Source organism: Delphinus delphis, chromosome 8, assembly GCF_949987515.2.
Source record: "Delphinus delphis chromosome 8, mDelDel1.2, whole genome shotgun sequence".
Lineage (NCBI taxonomy): Eukaryota > Metazoa > Chordata > Mammalia > Artiodactyla > Delphinidae > Delphinus > Delphinus delphis.
This window is the reverse complement of record NC_082690.1, coordinates 100,303,174-100,325,196: the sequence shown is the minus strand read 5'-3', so window position 1 is coordinate 100,325,196 and position 22,023 is coordinate 100,303,174. Positions and strand designations below refer to the sequence as shown.

At 55.6% G+C, this 22,023-nt stretch overlaps 1 protein-coding gene across 1 annotated transcript; it reads right to left on the bottom strand.

Annotated features, from left to right (window-relative positions):
* Positions 1–21,352, bottom strand: CD5 (CD5 molecule). The gene is made up of 11 exons (XM_060017447.1): positions 21,249–21,352; positions 9,973–10,020; positions 7,919–8,230; positions 7,380–7,442; positions 6,801–7,133; positions 4,495–4,788; positions 3,716–3,841; positions 2,954–3,007; positions 1,898–2,017; positions 1,289–1,380; positions 1–621 (listed from the first exon to the last, which is right to left on the bottom strand). The coding sequence occupies exons 1-10, from the start codon at positions 21,298–21,300 to the stop codon at positions 1,292–1,294; spliced, it is 1,491 nt and encodes a 496-aa protein (XP_059873430.1). The 5' UTR covers positions 21,301–21,352; the 3' UTR covers positions 1–621; positions 1,289–1,291.
* Between the last annotated feature and the right edge of the window lie 671 nt (positions 21,353–22,023).

Below are 22,023 nucleotides of genomic sequence, written 5' to 3'. Positions count from 1 at the left end.
GGAAGCAGAAAAATCATTATTTACAAAGAACGTATTAAAAATGCACGAGAGAAATCAGCCCTTGCCTCCCACCACCCGCAAGGTGTGAGCATCCCTGTGGAGCCTCATGGGTCAGAGCTGGAGAAGAGAACTGAGTCCCCCAGACGGGAGAGGGAGCTGCCCGGGTCTGGACCCCGTGTGTCTCTGCTTGGGAGGGATGCCTGCTTCCAGGCTCTGCCCTTTCGCAGCTGCCACACCTGGAGGGGGGCCAGCTGAGCTGCGTTGGGGTCTTTGCCTGGGCTGGTGAAGATGTGGAGAGATGTCTGAGCTGGCCTGCCTCTGCTGGGCAGTAGGACATGTTGGAAAGTCACGTCCATGGTCCTGCCGGGCAAGGTCCTGGACACTGTTTTCCAAGCAGTGACTGCAGAGTATTCTCAGGACAGAAGGTCTTTCTCTTGATGTTTGTTCCTGGGTCCCGGTTCTGTGTGGTGAGAAGGAAGTGTGTCGGCGGAGGAAGCCTCATACTCTGGAGATGGTTCAGGGAGGTGGGGGACAGGCCCAAAGCCCCCAGCCCAACGTCAGGGATAGCAGCTTCTCTTTCCTGCTGGTGTAAGTCCATCAGGATACTCTCAGGGGTGGTTTCTTAAAAAAAGTCGAGGTATAGTTGATTTACAATATTATGTTAGTTTCAGGTGTACAACATAGTGATTCAAAATGTTTATAGATTATACTCCATTTATAGTTATTATAAAATACTGGCTATCTTCCCTGTGCTGTACAATACATCCTCCTAGCTTATTTCTTTTATACATAGTAGTTTGTACCTCTTAAACTTCCCCTACCCTTAGGGGCTCTTTTATGTAGTCTTCTGAGATGGAGGGTTTTTTTTTTGTTTTTTTTTTGCGGTACGCGGGCCTCTCACCGCTGTGGCCCCTCCCGTTGCGGAGCATGGGCTCCGGACGTGCAGGCCCAGCGGCCATGGCTCACGGGCCCAGCCGCTCCGCGGCATGTGGGATCCTCCCGGACCAGGGCACGAACCCGCGTCCCCCGCATCGGCAGGCGGACTCTCAACCACGGCGCCACCAGGGAAGCCCTGAGATGGAGTTTAAGGTCCATGACCCCTCTGCTCAAATGGCCAGAGCGGCTCCCGTCACCGAAATTGCTGACGCTTACTCTTTTCCTTTATAGGAGTCCAGGTGCTCGTCCCCCAGCCCCCCACCCAGGTCGTGGCCGGGCAGGGCGAGCAGAGGTGAGGAACCAGGTGGCTGGTTCTTATTTATCCCCAGGGCTCTGCGGGGGCCGGGCTCACCTTTTACAGCCTCTGAGCCCCGTGCAGATCATAGTCACTGTCAGAGGAGTTATCGGGCTGGGTGGAGACACGACGCAGGGCCCCTTCCAGAGCTGTGGACAGAAAGGAGGCCATTTGAGCAGGGTTATCCCTCCAGGCTACACAGAGAGAGCCCTTCAGAGCCAAGAGCCCTGCGGGGGCTGGAAGATCACAGAGACTTTCTGAGCTGCTGGCTCAACGGCCCTGAAACTTGTTGTGATCAAATCAGCTAGTGTCCTCTAACGATGCTGAACGCCAGGCTCCCCGTGGCTTAATTGTCAGTGCCAGTCAGGGAGCACTCGATACAGGGCTCTGCGGGCCACTGACGGATGCTCTGTTCTGCCTCCAAGGGATCCGAGGGGCCTCATTTATTGAGAAACAGGTCCTTCAGGTCACAGCGGTGCTGGGGTTAATGACATCCCGGCACATTCTCTCTAGCTGTATCCCTTCCATACCCTGCCGTGACCGGCTGTCAGAGGGGGGCCGTTTGATCCTTCTGCCCCCTGCTCGGCCTCCCTTCTTTCTCCAGGCGATCATGTGACCCTCTGCTCGGCCCTGCCGTCATTCCTAGGAGCGCCAGCTGGTGCTTACCTGGAAAAGCTGAGATTTGGGAGTTCCTGGGAGGCTGACTGTATTCGTTCTCCAGGTGGGAGGCCGTGGGGTTCTCAGCCTGGGACCGGACAGTCACCGTGTGGTTGCGATGGAAAGACACTGAGCGGATGTGGGAGATAGTAACATTAGACATGATGCTCTGTCCTCCTCCCCAACAGGGGCCCAACTCGAATTTCCTGTTCCCACTGTGTAACGTGGGGGTGGTGGTGCAAGGGCCCCCTGAGCTCCTTCAGTGCAACCCTTTTTCCCTTTCTTCCCCGGGAGGCTCATTGTAGCAGCGCTCAGGCTTTTAGAGCAGCTTTGGGTCGGCTGGCAAGCTGACGGGCGGGCAGGCCATCAGTCAGACAGTCAGTCAGTCATCAAACATTTATCAAGCCTGGAACTGGAACACGAGTGATAGGGCAGATATGGTCCCTGCCCTCCTGGAACGGGGGGGGGCTTTATATTGTAAGAAAGACTTGACAACACAGCGCCTTCTTGAAGGAATTGGCCCTTGACACACAAAGTGGGGGAGAAGGTAGAGTAGAGGCAGGAGGAGGGCTCTGGTTCTACCCACAAAGGGGGCTCTGGCTGTGGCCAGAAGGAGAGAGGATGGAGACCAGGGGTGGGGACAGGGCCGGCTGCATCCAAATGTCTTAAAACTGGCCTTGTAAATTGTTCCACGATAAAGACGTTCCATGATGAATCTAGCTTGGACAACCCTTCTTAACATACGTCCACTTTGGAGATGAACCACGCAAAAATGCCCACGAAGGTTCTGACAAGTCCTGAAGTAAAGAACCGTGTCTGGCTTTGCTTAACTCACTGATTTCCGAGTCTCTTTGATCACGGGGCCCTCTTCTCTGAGTACCACCCATTAACACCTGTGGCTACAGTCACACCTTAGATGAGCACAGGGGAGCTCAGAGGCCTCAAGGAGCCACTGACTCTGTCCACGGTCGGCAGTGACCCGTGACCCTGCTTCACGGCCTCCTTCCTGAGTCTCGTGGCTACTGACCTGGGCCAAGGGAGGATCCTGCCTCCGGGGCTACTTACTGTTCTGGTTCAATCCCGTCGGGCCAATCCACTGACGCTGCTTCTTCTGGCGGACTGAGTGACAGACAGGAAAGGCACATGGTGGGGGGGAGGGGGGTTGAGACAGGCGTGGGCAAGGGGGGCGGGAGTCAGGGAAGGAGGGAGGAGGTGGCAGGTGCATGCTGAGGGGCCGGTTCTCCAGGAGAAACCACCGCGGGGTGCTTAGAACCAGAATTAAGACCTGGGAGGGCAGCAGGGACCCAGCCATCACTGCCCACCTCTGGCAGTGGGCAGCCTCTCTAATCTCACACCCTTGTCTCCGAATGATTTCCTCCTGAGTTCTGCAAGGCCAGGATGATACCCCCTACCTTCACAAGGTCTGGGGTCGCCCATTTGTGGTATGAGGAAACCAGAGCTCAGGGAGGAAGTGGTTCGATTAGCTGCTAAGTGGTGGAGCCGGCCTGGGGCACGTGTCTTCTGGGGTCAGACCATCTGGACCCACCACAGTCTAAAGAACGCCCATACCCTCCCTTTGGGCTGGAGTGGGTCCCAGCTGGGCCCCTGGATGTGGGCGAATCAGTGATTTTCCTGACTTTCTGTTTGTTACTTGGTGCGGAGAAAGGCCGGTGGGCAGGAGAGGGGCAGGGCTGGGTGGTGAAGCGGAGGTGCTCCCGGCCGGCTTTCTGGAGGCGGGAACCCTCCTCTGTGGGGCTCGTGGGCAACCCGTCCAGTCTCCCCACGCAGGGGCTTGAAAGGGAGGAGGTTCGGGGCACCTACACCTACATTTCTTCACCAGCTTCTTGTAGGCGAGAGGGCCACACACCACCAGCAGCATTACCACAAGCACGAGGGCCAGGATGACGCTTGCCACTGTGCCTGCACCCAGGCCCGCTGGGCGTGTGTTCTGGCCTGCAGGAGGCAGAGTTAGGTCAGCCCCAGCCTGGGAGGCATCAAAACTGTCCGTTCAGAGGGAAGCTCCTGGCTGGCTGGCTTCCCCCAGTAACTCACCAGCATGTGCGGAAGGCAGTTTTCTATCTGCTGTCTCTCCACCCGTCTCTGAAATTCTCTGCTACCCGTTCATTTATCCACCATTTACTATGTAACAGTTGATCATCGGCTATCATTTGCCCCTCCTGTGATCAACTCTTTAAGTTTCCACCCTTTTCCAGTTACTATGAGTGATCACCTTGCCATCACATACAAATAGCCAGCCAGCCATTCATCGCTCTCTTTTCTGTGTGAGTCAATTACCATTAGTGCAGCAAATATGTACCCCCCTCCCTTGCTTTTCTGCTTTCCATCTGGAAGAGCAGAAGACGGAAGGAGAGTTCTATCATTCATTAGCTGCCTGACAATGGCGGCCAGTCTCCTATTGACGGTTCGTGCTCACTGCTGCCTGAGCACTCTTGTCCCCTCTCCCCTCGTTTGTCATCCCTCCATCCTTCCCCAGGGCTCTCTCTTTAGTTCCTGGGGCCTGTTCTTCAGAAATGTGCTCATCGACTGAGTCTTAGAAGGAAAATCCAGAACTACCCTCCACCCACCACGGGCTGGGCCCAACTCACAGGTGACAAACACTCTCTTGCAGTGGGATTTTTTCTGCAGAAGCTGGTGGCACTGGGACAGCTTCCCCGGGGGACAGAAGAACCCCCCGGAGGTCTTCTCGCCGGTGTCCAGCAGCTGGTAGGAGCTGACGTTGCCGCACTGCTGCTCCCGGCACACGTCCTCCCACCTCGCCATGCCCTTGGCCGAGGAACTGTCGCACAGGGCGTCCCACTGCTTGCCCTGGCGCACCTCCACGGAGCCTTCACACGTGCCGCTGCCCCCCACCAGGCGGCTCTGCACCTTGGGCTGGAAATCTGGGGGAAGAGCAACGGGAGGTGAGGTGGCGGGCTCGGCGGGAGCTCCCTGGGCCCCGAGCTTGCATGCCTGGTCACTGGGACCCCGTGACACTGGCAGAGTGGGGGCCCTGGCAGGGCCCGGTGCTTGGGGGTCTGGGTACCACGTGGGACTGCCTTCCTTTCTGCCTTTCCCTTCTTCTGGCATCCTCTCTGGCATTTTCCCCGTCAAGCCCTGTCCCTGGCGCCTCTGGGCAGCTGCAACAGCTCAGGCACGTTCGGTGAAGAGGCTGGCAGTGCCCGTCAGCAGCCACCAGCGGGGAGTCGTCCCCCACCCAGGTGGCAGTAAGAGAAGTGGGGAAATAGGCCCCACCTGGGTCCGCTTCCCTCTTTGAAACGTCCTCTCATTCTCTTGCTGCTCCTTGAGAGCTGGGAGGGCTTTTCAGAGAGGGGAAACTGAGGCCCAGGGATGGGAAATACCTCCTACTCTGAGAACTGGAGATTCGCAGGTGGGATGGAATCCAGGAATCCTGCTGCCCAGGCCTCAAGCCTGGAGGGACCAGCTTTCATAACAGGGCCTGGTCCAGCAGAAACGGATTCATTTCTGCTTATCAGGGTTGGGCCTGGAGGCCCACATGTGCTCGAGTTAGAGCGAGTTGTGATCGCAGCAGCTTTGGCCAGTTTCTATAGCAACATCCATCTTCAAAGCTCTAGTAAATCTTCTATTTAGAAAAAAAAAATCCAAAGGCAAGCCTTCTGGGTATGGTTTTGCAAGTTGTAGCCTACAGGAGGGCTCCTAGCAGAGGGGTGGGTGGGCCTGAGAGCCAGCCAGGTTTTTGCATCAGGCCAAGAGATCCTTGGGGGCTGCTTCTGCCTGGAGGGGGCAGCATCTTACTAATTCACACCATGTGTCCAGTGGTTTGGGGGCATCCCTGCCTGCAGGATAGCCCAGTGGTCCAGAGCAGATGCTTCCCAGATGGGTGCACATGGGTCCCTGAGACTTTGCTGAAAGGCAGATCCTGATTGGTAGGTGGAGGGTGGGGCCTGGGACCCTGTAGTTCTAACCAGCCAGGTGAAGCCAATGCTGCTGGTCTGGGACCACACCTGGAGTAGCCAAGGCTTACACAACAGGCTCTGGAGTGATGCTGCTTGAGGGGAAACCCCAGCTAGTGCTCCATGATACTGAGGAAGAAATTTAACCCCTCTGAGCCTCAGCTTCCTCATCTGCAAGGTGGGGATAATAATAGCACCCGCCTTCTAAGCTTGTTGTGAAAATGAAGGAATGCCCTGACTAGTCCCCAACGTGATGTAAGCACTCAGGAAGTATGACTTCTTAAAGTCTGGGCTTCACTAGACCATCTGGTGATAGGAGCCCACTACGTCCCGAGGCATGCTGTGATTATCCTTATTTTGACCTGTGGTCCCTTTCCCCGCAGTTTCCCCATTGATCCTCGTTTTGGGATCCCCCAGACCGGCCTCTGGGCTCCTGGCCTCGACCACACCGGCATCGCCAGTCTCTTCTGGTTGGTGGCCTGTGACTCGGGAGCCTCTGCAGGAAGTCCCCTGGGGCCCTGCTCTGGTTTTTCTCTACCTACTGTGCCTCAGGGACCTCCTAGGTCTCACCATCGCTCCAACATCATCTGTTCCCGGGATTTATAAACTCCCCTCCTGCAAGCCTGGTCCCCTCCAAGCGCTCCATCCTGCTTGGGCCCTTGACACAAGCCACAGTCCACCAAACTCACCAGCGGACCGTGCCTCCTCCTGTAAGTCCTGCCACTTCCCCGTGTGGCAGCCGAGCCAGCGGTACATTTGGGCTTGTTCTGCGTTACTTTGCAGAGATGCCCGGGGCGTTGGGTGTGAGTGTGGCCTCCCCACCCCACGGCCGCCCTACCTCTTAGAGGCCAACGATCAGCCCTCCATGTCCCTTGTGTTCTCCGTAGCGCTAGTGCCCTGTGCTGCACGGAGGGCTTTCAGGAACGTGTGGTGACTGACCACATGGGGGCGCCCGTGAGTCTTGGCCCGGTCCCACTCACCAGAACAGATGAGGCCAAGAGCTTGGCCTCCCGCCTGGGGCTGAACTTTTCTGAAGCACTGCTCCAGGGTGGCACATCTCCTGTTCTGGATCCTCCACCGGATTGGCAAGGGACCGCTCTCTCCTGGCTCTAGTTTCCTGGCTGCCTCGGTCTCTGGCAGAGGCCTCAGGAAAGAGCCACACTGGAGGGCTGCACAGATGAGGTTCCCCAGGTCCTGGATCCCGTCCTGGGACTCGATGCCGACGGTGCCACCCAGGCTGCCGCTGTAGAACTCCACCAGGCCTGCACACCGCAGGCCCCCGGGTCGCGCCACCAGCTGCAGCCTGGGAGGAGCTGGGAGGTGGGGAGGGACCTGAGTGCTGACGACCAGCAGCAGGGCCTCTCTTGCTCTGTGGTTCTAACACACAGACGGGTGAATGACTGGCCGACGGCCCCGGGAGGTGGTGAGGTCCCAAATATTGCATGGAACATGCGCTACAACTTTTCATGCTTATCTGAAATTTAAATGTAGCTGACTATCCTGTGTTCTTGTTTGCTAAATCCGACACCCGACCCCCAGGGCCCTCAGAATCCTTTTACCTGTGGGCTCCGGAGTGGTTATGGGCGGGGGGCTCGTGGGAAGAGGTGTTGTCCTCAGTGGCTCTGAAAAGAGATGCTCTGGTTAGGGAGGGGGCCGGGACCCTGGGAGGGAGGAGGGAAGAGTAGGGGGTGTGGGGAGAGTTGGGGTCAACAACCGGCCATGTTGAGAAAGACCTGGAACTCATGATGTAAGTACCACGGGCCCCATTAAGTCCACTTGACCCACACGTTGTGTCTAGGCCTCCTGCGAGGCAGGCAGTACCGGCCCGTTTTACAGTTGGGAAAACAGAGGTTAAGAGGAGACAATGAAGTTAACTGTTGGCAGAACCAGCTCTCGACCTTTTCCTTCCCCAGACAGGTGCCAGCACGCCCTCAGTACTCCTCCTCCAGTTCCCCAGCAGTGTATGTTTCTGAGAGGGTAGTTGTAAATCGGGGACCCCTTCCACCTGCCTGCTCAAGCCCCAGATCACAGGCGTGGGCAGCCTCCTCGGGGCTGGTGCCCAGGCCCAGGGAACCCACGGGGCCAGCTAGTTACCCACCTAAGCAGATCAGGGCCAGAGGGTCCCCCTGATTTGCCTTGCTGTCGCTGCAGTTGGAGAAGGACCCCAGTTGTCCGTGGCAGGTGATCTGGCTCTGGGGTCGCTTCCCTTTGAAGTGACGGAAGTGGGAGAGGAGCAAGGGCTCCCTGCATCGCAGCTCCTGGCAGAGCTTCCAGGCCTGACCGGGGTCCTCCCGGTGGAACGGGCGCAGGCCCCAGCTCTGGCTGTGCACCGTGTACCACTCGTCCTTGTAGTTGACCTCCAGATGGCCCTGGCACCGCGAGCCGGAGCCGCTTAGTCTCACTGTGAACCCTAGGGGTCAAAGAGGTGGAGGGGGCAGTCGGGCTGGAAAGGGCCCTCCATGGGGGCCCCTCCCTGCACCTTCCCCATCTGGACCCCACCCCTAGCAAGGCTCCCGTTGCCCACGGGCTGCCTGCTTTGCTCCTCCTGTGAGCGTCGTCCTCTGGGACCTTGCAGGGACTTTCCAGAAACTCAGGCTGATGCTGCCTCTGATCTGGGCAGCCCCTTGAAACCAGGCCAGGAGGACGGGGCTTGAGACCTCAGAGCCCAGGGAACTCGGGGCAGTGAACGAGGGGCTCTCAGCGCCCACCGTCCTGCAGAATCGCCCCTTCCTGGAAATTCTGTTTCAATAGACCCCAGATAGGGCCCGGAGCCTGATCTTTTTCTCTCTCTCTAACTTTTATTCTATTTTTTTTCTGTTCATTTTTTTAATTGAAGTCTAGTTGACTTACCATTGCTGTGCCAATCTCAGCTGTACAGCAAAGTGACTCAGCTATACACACACATTCTTTATTTAATATTTAATATTCTTTTCCATATGGCTTATCCCAGGAGACTGGATACAGTTCCCTGTGCTCTACAGTAGGACCTTGTTCTTTATCCATTCTAAATGTAACAGTTTGCATCTACCAACCCTAAACTCCCAGTCCATCCCTCTCCCTCCCCCTTTGCCCCTTGTCTCTAACTTTTAAAACCAGTTTTATCGAGGTACAATTTACATACAGGGACATGCACTCATTTTAAGGACGCTTGTTCAATGGAATTTGACAAATCTATGCACACCTATAGCCCCCGCCGTGCTCTAGAAGAGAACACGCCCATCACCTGGAAGCTGCCTCATGCCTCTTCACAGTCGATTTCCCTGAATCCAGCCTCAGGCAGCCAGTGATCTGCTTTCTGTCACTAGAGATGAGCTCTGCCTGTTCTCAAACGTTATATAAGTGGGACTGTACAGCAGGAACCATCTTGCTCGAGTTTGGAGCTAGGATGCCATTGCAGGCTTCCAGGTCCCGGCCCAGCGCCTACCAAGCCCTCTGTGGCCCCTTTTGGTTGCCAGGTAGCTTCATGAGATCCTCTCGCCACATTTGTCACCAAATACATTCAGCATGATGTTATCTCAGGAAATGTGAAAAAGAGAGGTCTGTGGTGAAGTGAGTCTGGGAACTGCTGAATCTGAAAATGCTTAACTGAGTTCCTCATTGCAGGACTTCTCGGAGCCTTTACTAGGCCAGTGTCCCCTGTCAGGAGTCTGCAGTGGGTGATGTAGTGTTGCCTACCCTTCGTCCAACGAGTTCCGTGGAACCCTGTTTGGGAAACACTAGCCTCTAGGATTAAAGTCCAACCTCTAAGGCAAGACATTTCACACAGTTTACAATCCGGTGCAGCCTCTCTCTGCAGCCCCAGCGGCGAATGTCTCTGGCCAGGGAGCATCCGGCAGGACTGGGCAGGAAAAGGACTTTGCAAGGTGCAGTTATGGCCAGTATCTTTTCTGTGCCTGGTGAGTGGGTCATAATAATAATTAGCACGACACCCAGCATTTGTGGGGTGCGTTACAGCCATCCAGGGCATCTATCTGCAAATGGGCCTCACGTGTGCGTGCACGCATGTGTGCGTGTGTAGGGGGTGTGGGCTGCACTCTCTCTCTCTCTCTCTCTCTCTGTAAGGTGCGATTCGCTCCGATGGAGGGATGGCAGGTCCCCCTACAGCCTGGTGGGATCGTTCCCCGCCCCCCTCTCCACGTGGCTCTTCCTTACCTTGGTCCTCTAAGTTGAGCCCTCTGAGGCCTCTGAGGCAGGAAGTGACTGCAGAAAGGAGAGAAGAGGGTCAGGAAGGGACGTCTCTCTCCTGCTTCGCCTCACCTCTAGTCACAGCCTGATCAATGGCATTTTTGCCTCCAGCCACTGTCGTGGGCTTCAGGGGCAGGGATTCTCATACTACAGATGGCAACCCTTAGGTGGGTCATGGAACCAGTTTAGCGGGTTGCAACCATCAATTTTCCTTCTTGTTTTAAAACTTTACTTTTTATTATTATTTTTTAATTAAAAAAATTTTTTTTGTGGTACGCGGGCCTCTCACTGTTGTGGCCTCTCCCGTTGCGGAGCACAGGCTCCGGACGCGCAGGCTCAGCAGCCATGGCTCACGGGCCCAGCTGCTCTGCGGCATATGGGATCTTCCCGGACCGGGGCACGAACCCCTGTCCCCTGCATCGGCAGGCGGACTCTCAACCACTGCACCACCAGGGAAGCCCAAAACTTTACTTTTTAAAAGAACATGCAGTAAGTTCCATTTTCTTTTAGTGCACAATTCTATGAATATGAACACGTACACAGATCTGCATAATCACCGTAACCATCAAGGCCATACAACCGTAACCATCAAGGCCATACAACCGTAACCATCAAGGCCATACAACAGTCCCATCACCCCCCAAAATTTCCTCATGCTGTCTCTCTGTAGTAATATGCAGCATTGCAACCATCAATTTTTAAAAAATCATGTAGTAACACAACCATCGATTTTTAAAAAACTGAAACGGACTAGAATAGAAATGTCAGAGTGCGTCGTGTTTTGTGAGGCTACGGCTCACTTTGTGTGTGTTGGGTGGCAATATAAAAACGTCCTGAGTGTTGCTTTCAGTCAAAAAATGTTTGAATGTCATAGTTCTAGAGAGCTGAGAACTGAGCCGGAACGGGAACCCAGAACATGTGTTACTTTCTAGAATTCCCAAGGCAGGATAAGAATGATAGCAATTTCTCTTTAACAGCTCCCAGTTCTAGAGGAGGAAATCAGAGCTCAGAGAGGCAAAGGGGCTTGCCCAAGATCACATGGTCAGTTGGTGAAGGAGCCCAGTGGACTTGGGTCTGGGGGGAACTGGCCTCCCCTCTGTCCTGGCTCCTGCCTGGGCCCCTTCAATAGGAATGTGGGCCATTGGGCAGTCCCTCCTCCTCGAGCCTCGTCTGACTGTGGAGCAGGGGTGTCAAAGTGGCTCGTTGTCCGTGGCCACGTGTCCGGCTCGCGTGTGGCTGGGGCGGAGGTTTGATCTGGGTGGGGACGGGTCGGGTGGCATGCCTGTATGGCCTCAGAGCCCACCCTCCACGTTGGCTGCCCGGCTTTATCAGTCGTGGAGCAAGTGTTTGGTTTCCATCTGCCCCGGGCTTGCTTCTCACTTGGGAGCTGGGCACAGCATCGGTCAGGGTGAGTACTTTATATAGTAAAGGGCTGTGTTTAAGTTTCTTCTGAGAAATTGTTGCTGGGTGTAAAAAGTCCCGTTTTTGCCTGAGTGTTCTGAAGCTGGTGGTAGAATTTTAAGGGGAGTCATACCCCACCAGCCTGCCCTCTCCCTCCAACCAAGACTCCTTGTAATTAAGTTGTGGCCTATGGTAAGTTTCTTCCATCTTGGCAAGAGCCCGCCATGGTTGCCCCGGGAGTCCTGGGCCTTGGAAGGGGAAGGTATTTCTCACACAGAGGGCATGTCGGGTCCGGAGCAGAGGCCAGAGCTCTGGCTTGGGTTGAGAGGGGGCTGGCCAGCTGTCCATCATCTGATCTATTGCAATGGGCAGGGCAGCCTCAGGAGGACATGGTGGAGATGCCCGGCTAGCTTGGTGAGAGAGGAGGCAGGGGGTCTTTGTCCAGCCCTCGCCTCTCACCCCTGACCTTCCACTCCTACCTCCCTCCGTCCCAGTTCCCACCATGAATGGGGCTGTACACCTTTAGGGATTCATTTCTTTGGCTAAACCCTGAGGGCACTTATGGGGATAGGGGACCCAAAGATCCATTCTTTGGTGCTGAATGTTGCAGGATAGGTTTTCTGGCACTGATGCCTTTCTCTGGGTCTGAATACCAGCTCTGCCACTTCCTTAGCCCCTGTGAGCCTCAGTTTCATGGTCTGAGGCTCAGTATGGGAGCAAGAAAGGGACCAGCTTCATAGCAATGTTGTGAGGATGAGATGAAATAATCTATGCAAAAGACAGCCCATGCCTTCCTGGCTGGCATTCAGTTCAACACCAGAGTTGGTGTTGCTGGTTGTGGAGCTGGCTGGGCCCGGGGCAGGGGTGGGCGGGACTGCAGGCCTGCTGGGGAGTTTTCCCGGGGGCAGGGGTCCTTGTCTGGACGCTTGGAGAGCCAGCTCACAGGGCTCGCCACCTCCCTTTCCCACCTGGGACCTCCGCAGTCCCAAAGTCACCACAGTCAACGTCCGTTAACAGCAGCTACCAATTATTGAACACCTACTGTATACTCAGCCCTGGGCGAGGGGTCCTTACGGGTATCGTTCATCTTCCACACGGTCCCACGATTTGAGTTGAATATGTTCACAATATAGCTGTCGGGAGAGGCAAGTGCCCTGTCCCGGGTAACACCGCCAGCAACTGGCAGGACCTGGATTTGAACCACGAGCATGCCTTCCAAACCCATCTCTCTGCCTTCTGCCATCCAGCTGGGCCTCCAAAGTGTCAAGTTCAGAGAATGAACAAATGAGCAGAAATGAACATGACCTTGACCCTGACCCTGGTGCTGGAGTCCCCAGACCCTGAAGACCCTGGGGACAGGGACTGGGCCTGACCATCCCTGCGGATCTCACACAGAACAGCCAGAGAACATTCTCAGGAAAGACTGAACAACCTGAGAACCAAGAAAAATTCTAAAAAAGAAAATGCTCTGTGGAGAAAAGGCATCTATGCATTCCAGGGCTTCGCCTCCCTCTGGGAGGCTGACTGGCCTCAGGTGAGCAGCATTTCTTGTCTTGTCCCTCCATCACCGTCACTGTCACCACCACCATCGCCATCACCACCATCACCATCACAACCATCAACACAGTCACTGTCACCATCACCACTACCACCATCATCACCATCACCATCACTGTCACATCATCACCATCAACACAGTCACTGTCACCACCACCATCATCAACACACTCACCGTCACCATCAACACCATCACCAACACTGGTACTGTCACCATCACTGTCACCATCACCACCATCACCACAACCATCCTCAACGCTTTTTTTTTTTTTTGCGGTATGCGGGCTTCTCACTGTTGTGGCCTCTCCCGTTGCGGAGCACAGGCTCCGGATGCACAGGCTCAGCGGCCATGGCTCACGGGCCCAGCCGTTCCGCGGCATGTGGGATCCTCCCGGACTGGGGCATGAACCCGTGTCCCCTGCATCGGCAGGCGGACTCCCAACCACTGCGCCACCAGGGAAGCCCTCAACACTTTTATAGCTGTACTTTCTCCTAGACACTTTTATACATTAACTCTCTCAGACCTCACCACAGCTCTGTGGAGTTGGCACTATTATTTTGATCTCCATTTTACAGATGAGGGGACAGAGAGATTAACTAACTTGCTAAGCAACTGATGAAGAGCGGGCCCAGGACTCCAAGCCAGGCCATCTGGCACACAGTCTGTGCTTTTGACCGCTGGGCCTAGCTGCCTCCCTTCCCTTCAGAGGGAAGGCTGCCACGGCCTGCTCTGTGTTTCACCAATTCCTGCATGTCCCCGGCGTGCAAACCTGATGAAAGACAGTGAACTTGTGATTCCCTTCAGTCAGTGAAACATACTGTGGGAAGACTTTCCATGAACTTGCTGTGTGATCTTGGCAAGTCACTCAACCTCTCTGGGCTTGGTCTCCTCGTCTGTAAAGTCAGGAAGTTAGAGTCCACCCTCCCTCACCTTCCTTTCCATTCAAACTTCCATGATCTATAATCTTCAGTTCCTGATGTAGCTCAGCGGCAGGCAGGCAGGCAGGCGTGGGCAGGTGAGATGTGTGACTGACTGGGAGCCTTCCTGGGTGCTGCTTCTTCCTGTCTGTCCAGGGATCCGTTCAGGTTTTGATTGTCCACAACTTATTTTCATTCTTTCAGCTGCTTCTCACAGGGATCAGACCAACATCCTCCTTCCATCGAACCCTGCTGACTGTGCTCGGGGTCCCTTTGACCCCCTCCCTGGCTACAGCTTAGCCCAGCCCCTGCGTGCAGCCCGAGGCCCAAGGCTTTGCTGCTGCAGAACCTGCAAACAGAAGCCTGGGGACCCATGATACCAAGAGGAACAGGAGGCACAGAAGCATCCTGCCATTCCCCAGGTTCTCATCCAACACCACACCCCGAGCAGCTGGGGCCAGGCCCCTTCCCTCCCCTGCCAACCTTTCCTTGGAGGCCCCACTATTTAGGGCTTAGACTGGCCAAGCCAGGGAACGATCAGGGCCAAAAATCCAGAGAGACAGTAGGAAGGCTTTTTCACTCTCCCCTCCCCGCTCCCATGTCTGCCTTTGCAGAGATTTAACCATTTTGACTCTGCCTGCCCTGATGAGGTCTCAGTGAGGAGTAAATGAATTCCTGAAAGAGGCTCTGAGACATTTACGAGCTCACCCCCTTCCTCCCCTCTCCTCTTGCATCCCCCCCATTCTGGATGGTTCTCTCTTTGGTTCCCTGTACAGCAATACTCTGGGCCACGTCAGGCCACAGATGAGTTTTATTTGCTCAGCACAGTGTTATAATTTTTTTTCTGGAGCCCATTGTTTTGAAAGGTTTCTTTCTCTTTTTCTTTTTCGGGCAGTACCGTGCCGCATGCGGGATCTTAGTTCCCCGACCAGGGATCAAACCTGAGCCCCCCTGCAGTAGAAGCGCAGAGTCTTAACCACGGGACCTCCAGGGAAGTCCCTTACTTTTCTTTTTTGTAAAAAAAATCCCAAGGTCCAGATATTTTTGAAAAGCAACATGCTTTGGCCACGTGGGGCTGCATCCCCATGAGCCCCCAGGGCAGCCTGTTCTGTCCTGGTTTGCCAGCACCCTCGGGGCACCCTACTGTCACCCTGCATCTGGAGAGCCTCAGCTTCAAACACATGATGGCTTCTGCAGCAAAACATATGAATTTTCACAGTAAGTGGGATGTGTCAAGATTATAAGTAGTCTCCTATTCATTCAGGTCAGGATTTGCACTGTAAACGTTTGCCAGAAATTTGCAAATTTGGGGTGGGGTTGGAATTGCAAATGAACGTTGGTGGACCTGTATTATCAGTCCCACTTTACAGCAGAGCCAGAACTTGGCCCAGGCTGCTGGCTTCAGAGCTTGTACACTTGATGCCACCTCTGACCCACTCATGGGCCTGCCTGGACCCGTGAGCACCTATGCTTGCAGCCCTACACACTGAGAACTGGAGACAAGAGTGTGGCCTGCCGAGGGTCCCGGGGGCCCCGGGATCCCAGGGAGGAGCTGGGACTTTACGGATGATAATAATAGTCATAGCGACCTCTGACCCCGTGCAGACCCCAAGGGTTTTTCACGGGAGACCCCATTTCTTCCTGACTGCCTCAATCAGGGGGGGCTGTCATCACTCTGTTTTCCGGATAAGGAAACTGACAGACTGATTTAGTGCGGTTTGGAAGTCTGATGTTCCATTTCTTCCATTAACAGTGATTCCCTTTAATAGTCCATAACATTCTCATCAATTTACAGCAAACACAATTTGTCAACTGCCTTTTGGGGGCATTCCGGATTTTCCTTCCCTCCTCCTCTGCTGAGAGGCTGACTCGGAAGGCCAGGAACTCCGCTTTTCTGAAACGACTCTCATCAGTGGGGCTGTGTTAACCTGAGTCTGTATCAGGGCTTCAGGGAAACAAAGATCTCAAAGGGCCGAAATTCTGTTTGTCGGGTTGAGCACCAGAAGAAGTGGTTGGTTTTTGATCAGGAGCCTTTTTATGTGCAAAACTTGTAGAAAATCACACTGGGCTTATGCCAGAGGAGCCTGGGGGCTGGAGCCTGCAGAAGGAACAGTGGATTCAGGTCTCTAATCTCGCTCACCCAGGGTCTGCGCCGATGAGCAACGGTGCGCAGCTTGTGGGCACGGTGGCCTTCGTATCTGAATTGCAATTCCACGCTCTCCCTGGTGGCCTCGTGTGTTTGATTGAATCTGCATGAGTTTCACGCCACCGTATGTGACTCCACTGTCACAAGGACAAGGCCTCCTTTCTGTTCAGAGCTTCACATATCCCAAAGCCCGCACAGGGGCTCGTCCTTTCCATGCACAGCCCTGTGAAGAAGGGACCGAGCTCACCCCTATTTTCAGATCAAGAAACCGAGGTTCAGAGAGGCTCAGTGACTTGCCCAAGGTCACACAGCTCGCTGTTGGTAGGGTCGGTGAAGAAACGCTGCCACCATCTCTTGACAGGGCCCCATGGGACTCTACCACTGGGAGACCCCAGAGCCCGCTCGCCCATGGTACAGAAAGGGGAAACTGAGGCCGGGGAGAGGGAGGGGCTCACTCCGGAAGGGAGTCTGTGGCAGTACAGGGGACCCGTGTTGCCTCTGCCAGTTGCCACCAATCTCCTATCCTGTTTCCACCACGTCTCTCCCAGCTGTGCCCCAGGGACAAGGGAGTAGCAGGGTCCCTGTGGGAGCCGTATGGGTCAAGCCCCCCCAGGGGTACATACCAATGATGAGGGCAGGGGTGGTGACAGTAGTAGTTATAGAGGAAGTGATACAGGGCCACGATTCACTGTCTGCAATTCAAAGTCTAAAACCAAGAGTCTTTTCTGATGCATTTGGCAGGAAGGCGTCTGTGCCTTCAGTGGCGGATTCGCTTTCACTGCAGAAGTGGGAATGTGTTTCATTATGGCATGTTGCCCAGTCTGGAAAATTCTGGGTTCCCAAGTGCATCTGGCTGGAGGCTCCAGGTAACGGCTTGTGGACCTGGAGAGGCGAGAGTTCCAGTTTCTCTCCAGGGCACTCTGCCCCCTTTCTCCTCTGCTTGGCCCCTGGGTGCCTTGAGTTCATTGGAGAAAACGCTCTGTGCTCATGGAGGCTTCCACAGCTGCCTCGCCACCAGCCTGTGTGTGACGGCACGTCTGCCTGCAGCCGTCGTCCCCGGGTCCACATAGCATGGTGCAATCGCTCATTTCCTACATGTATTTACTCAAATATTATCTTCTCGTGAGACCCACTGCAACTTCCTGGGATACAGCATGGCCCCCCAGCTCCCAATCCCCAACCTCACGTCACTTCGTGACCTCCTAACATCCGTATGATCATTGATTTAGCTTCTGTCTGTCTGTCTCCCCATCACACCCCAACTACGATGTCGGCTGCACCTGGACAGGAATTTTGATTGTTCATTGCTGTGTCCCCAGCACTTAGAACAGTACCTGGCACATAGTAGGTGCTCAGTAAATACTTGCTGTCTGAATGAATGAACCAGATTTAACGATAGCAGTTATCCTTTGAGATGGGCACAGTGGTTATCCCCATTTTATAGATGAGAAGGCTGAGTCTCAGAGGGGTGTTCTTGTCATTTGTGAGTGGCCAAGCAGAAATCGAACCCGGATCTGCGTTGCTCCAAAGCCCCACAGGCCTTCACACATGTCTGCACGCAACACAGGCACACATATAGCAGGTACACACACAGCACACACACACACATGCTCACCAGGCACCCATAGGCACCCACATGCATGCACACAGAACAGGTGTTCAATCAATTTTGTTGGGTGGAGTTGAAGTCCCTCCCTGGTCCCCTGGTCACTGCAGGGAAACCCCTCTGAACTGTAGGCAGGCGCTGGTCAGAGTGACCAGAGGGGACAGTGCCAGTCCCTGAGCCCCCAGGTCCCTCTGCTACCCGCTGGGGGTGGGGAGCTCGGGGTTGCTGGGGGCCTGATTCTTTGCACCCAGAGCCAGCAAGGGCCTCAGCTCTGCAGCTGGGACCGCGGGCCGGATGGCGGGCTCACACTGGGCGTCCCCTCTCCTCTCCTCTACTGTAGATGCCCAGCCCCCCTCGGCCTGTCCTGCCCGTTGCCTTCACCCTTGATGTCCTCTCTGCCTGGGACACTCCTCCCACTTTTCTCTGCCTGGCCGGTTCCTTCCATCATTTGGGTCTCAGACGAGACATCACCTCCTCAGAGAGGAGCCCCTCAGACTGGGAGCCCCTTCGAACGTGAACTTGGTTAATGAGTCTCAAACATTGCGGTTTCCTTCGCTGCACTGATCACGATATTTAGAAATTTGTAAATATTTCGGGTGCGCCCTCCATGAGGGTGGACCCCTGTGTGGATCACGGCCGTATCCCCAGAGTTTTACACAGAGCTGGACACCTAGTAGATGCTCAATAAATGTATGTGGATGAATAAATGAATGAATAACTAGCCTGTGCAGGAGGACTGGGGGAGAGAAAGACTGATGGCTAGGCTCGAGGCCTCCCCACCAGGTCCTGACACCTTGTTTCTTGCTGACTCTGATAATAATAATAATAAATTTATATAATAAATAAATTTATATAATAAATGAATTTATTATTATTATTAATGCTTACTGAGCACTTACACAAACCGACATTCCTATTAAAGCTCTGTATTCATTGATTCACTTAATCCTTATAAATCGCTATGAGGCAGGTCCTATTATTATTCCAATTTTGCAGAAGAGGAAACTGAAGCTTACAGAACGGGTCCATGGTCACCCAGCTGGCAAGGGGGGACCAGAATTCAAACTACCAAGTCCGTGACTTTCCCAAGCCTTAGTGCCAGCTTCCGGAGTCCCGGTGGCCGGGCCTGAGCCTCCGGGCAGTGATCAGGGCTGCCTCCATGCCCCACCTTCAGCAGGTGAGCCCTGGGCAGGTTGGAGCTCAGGGCAGCTGCAGAGGGAAGCAGGCTGTGAGCATCTTCATGTACCAAAGGTCCCCCAGCCACGGGCACAAACTTGATGGCCAGCCAAGAGGCCGCAGTGTTCCCAGGGCTCTGGCGGTGAAGCATCTCTACTTGGAATGTCTTGAAGGGCGCCTGTGCTGTTTGCCCCAGCCACAGCCCTGACCCTCGGTGTCCCCAGCCCTCGGTGGCTGCCTGTCTGCTGGTGGCGGTTGTGTCCTGCAGCCATTTTCCTACTCGTGGGAGTGGCTTTGGTGTGCCTTTGCTCTTGGCTAGGGGTACAGAGGAGCCCCCACGAGAGCAGAAGCACTGCACTGGGGTGGGCTCTGCAGCTCACTAGCTGCTCCCCCTGGACCTCAGTTTTCCGCACTGTAAAATGGGGACAATGGGCCCACCTGCTTCCTAGGCTGTTGTGAAGCTTTCAGAAGAAAATGGCTTTAAAAGTATTTCTTGGGCTTCCCTGGTGGCGCAGTGGTTGAGAGTCCGCCTGCCGATGCAGGGGACACGGGTTCATGCCCTGGTCTGGGAGGATCCCACATGCCGCGGAGCGGCTGGGCCCGTGAGCCATGGCCGCTGAGCCTGCGCGTCCGGAGCCTGTGCTCCGCAATGGGAGAGGCCACAACGGTGAGAGGCCCCAACGGTGAGAGGCCCGCGTACCGCAAAAAAAAAAGTATTTCTTAAGCTGTGACCCGCTGAACAATGGGAATGTTTTTTATCCACCAGTTACACACACACACACACACACACACACACACACACACACACACACACACACACTGGGAATCCTGTGCTCCTGGGCTTCCAGATGGTTCCCACACTCTGGTGAAGGCACTGCCTCCAAGGCTTCCTGACTCTGGGCTCCATTAGGCCTAGTCCTACCAGGAGCCTCGCCCCTGATGGGGTTCAGGGGGAGGCCAGCAGAGCAGGACTCCACCCCGACTCCCAGGGGGCTTGGCTAGACTCCTGCCCTGCTGGGGTCAGAGGCCACAGGTGAGGGGTCGGTGGGGAGCTTAGGGGCCTGGTCCTTGGAGTCTCCAGGGCCTAGGAGGGTCCCGTAAGCAGCGGGGTCCATCCGTCAGCCTCTCCCCTGGGGACAGAAGGTACTTTGTACCTCCTGCAGCTCCATGGAAGAGTCGCCGTGAGGACACGCGTGCACGTGTGCCATTGCCAAATGCCTGGGAGAAGGCAAGTCTACATTGGAGGCCATGCTTTACCCATGAAAACACACACGCGTACACACACACACACACACACACACATACTCACACCTACACACCCGTTTTCTAGGAGGGACTGAGGCCCCCCACCAGGCAGGCAATGTCCCCAAGTCCTTTCCCTCCAAACTGGGAAACTGCAAGCTGCCGCCTGTTCTCACCTGTTCCCGTCCCGAGTCAGTCACCTCTCTCACCCTGCCACACCTTCCAAACCCTTGAGAAGTGGTCAGATCTTACCCAGTTCACCCCCCCTGCATTTTATAAATAAGGAGATGGAGGCCCCGAGAGGCTCGGACCTATCTGAGGTCATACCCGGCCAGGCTTGGATCCCAGGGCTCAGGTCACGAAGTACCCTCCCCTCCCCGCCCCTCCCGCTTGCTCAGGACCCTCCCCACTGGCCAGTGTCGGTGACACCCCAGCAGCAGGGCTCCGGTCCTGAACTAGCGTCCCAAGGCCTCAGGGATGGAGGACTGCCCTTTCCACCGTCTCCCCTCCGGCAAACAGTAGGCCCCAGACTCACCCACCCCAACCTTATCCCCAGACAGCTTCTCCAGAGGCCCCAAGTCAATTCTACAGTGGCCTCCGGGGAAGTGTTCAGAAGCCCCTCCTCCGGGTCTGGAGTGACAGTAGGCCCACACCTGGCTGGCAGGCCTGGCTGAGACCCCCTCTGGGATGAAACCAGTAACTAGGGACTAAGGTGTACGTCTTTGACATCTGCTCGACGGTGATCCGGTCCCCACCCTGCCCTGGCCCGCTCTGCCCAGAGCATCATCAGAACTGCCCGGGAGACGGCAGTTTCCTGTCCCTGGAGGCATCCAAGTAACGGCTGGACACTCATGGGGTGGGGGGGTAGCAGCAGAGGGAAGCCGGCATTGAATGAGGGCTGGACAACTTGATTTCTAGGCTGAGGGTCTGATCTTGGCATGGATTCCACCCCGAAGGGGACAGTAAGGTCCCCAACAGTGCAAGAGAGAAGCAGAGGTGGGGCCCTGGGGGTGGGACAGGCAGGGCCAAGAGCCGAGCTGGGGCTGGGGGAGAAGACAGGGATCCTGGTGGCCCCAGCCCTCCGTGCTGCTCCAGACATGCGGGCCTGAGTCAGACTGAGGGGATCTGACTCCGGCATCTTCTCCTCTGTACCCTGAGCCCAGGTACCCCAGAAGACACCCCAGAAGGGGTACTCACCCAGCAACCCTAGCAGGTACAGGGCGGCCAGCGGCGGATGTCGAGACCCCATGGGCGCGGCCTCCTCTGCCTCCACCTCAGCAAGCTCGGCCCCTGTAGGTGAGGGTGTCTGGCCCTGTGTCTGCCTCTCCGGGAGAAGGGGGAGGGGCGGGCAGGCTCATGCAGGGGTGGGACAGGGGAGCAGGCAGTGTGGGGCCTGTGTCATCGTGTTTGAAGTTGAAACTGTCAACTTCCTCCTGGGTAAAACCATCTGCCCCAGTTCGAATGGCGGCCCTGATCTCTGCCAGCTTCCTGCCCGGGGTGCCTAGGCCTGGGCCAGTGCCCTGACCCCGCCATGCTGGGACAGGGCTGCGGCCTGGGGGAGCCCTGAGCCGGGCCGAGGGGAGGGAGGCCTGGGGGAGGGGGTTGGGAGAGACGGGGGACACGTCTCTGAGCTGTGCTGGGGTGATGAGTGAGAGGTGGGAGGTGGTGGGCACCGCCCCCGTCCTTGCAGCAGAGACTCAGTGATGAAAAACCAAACCAAACCCTCCATCTCTGCTACCGGGATGAGGTAGGAGTTGGAGGTGAATCCCCGCAGGTGGCATTTTACGAGCAAACACAGGAAAGGGCTCCTCCATGGACCCTGGGCTTGCATCAGGGTGTGTATGTGAGAGCTCAGTGTGGATGGCGTGATCTCTGTGTCGATGTTGCTGAAATAAACCCCGGGCTGCTGAGGAAGAGGAGGGGTGCTGGGCATTTTGCAAAGCGGATGGGGTAGGCCAGCGACTGACCAGGG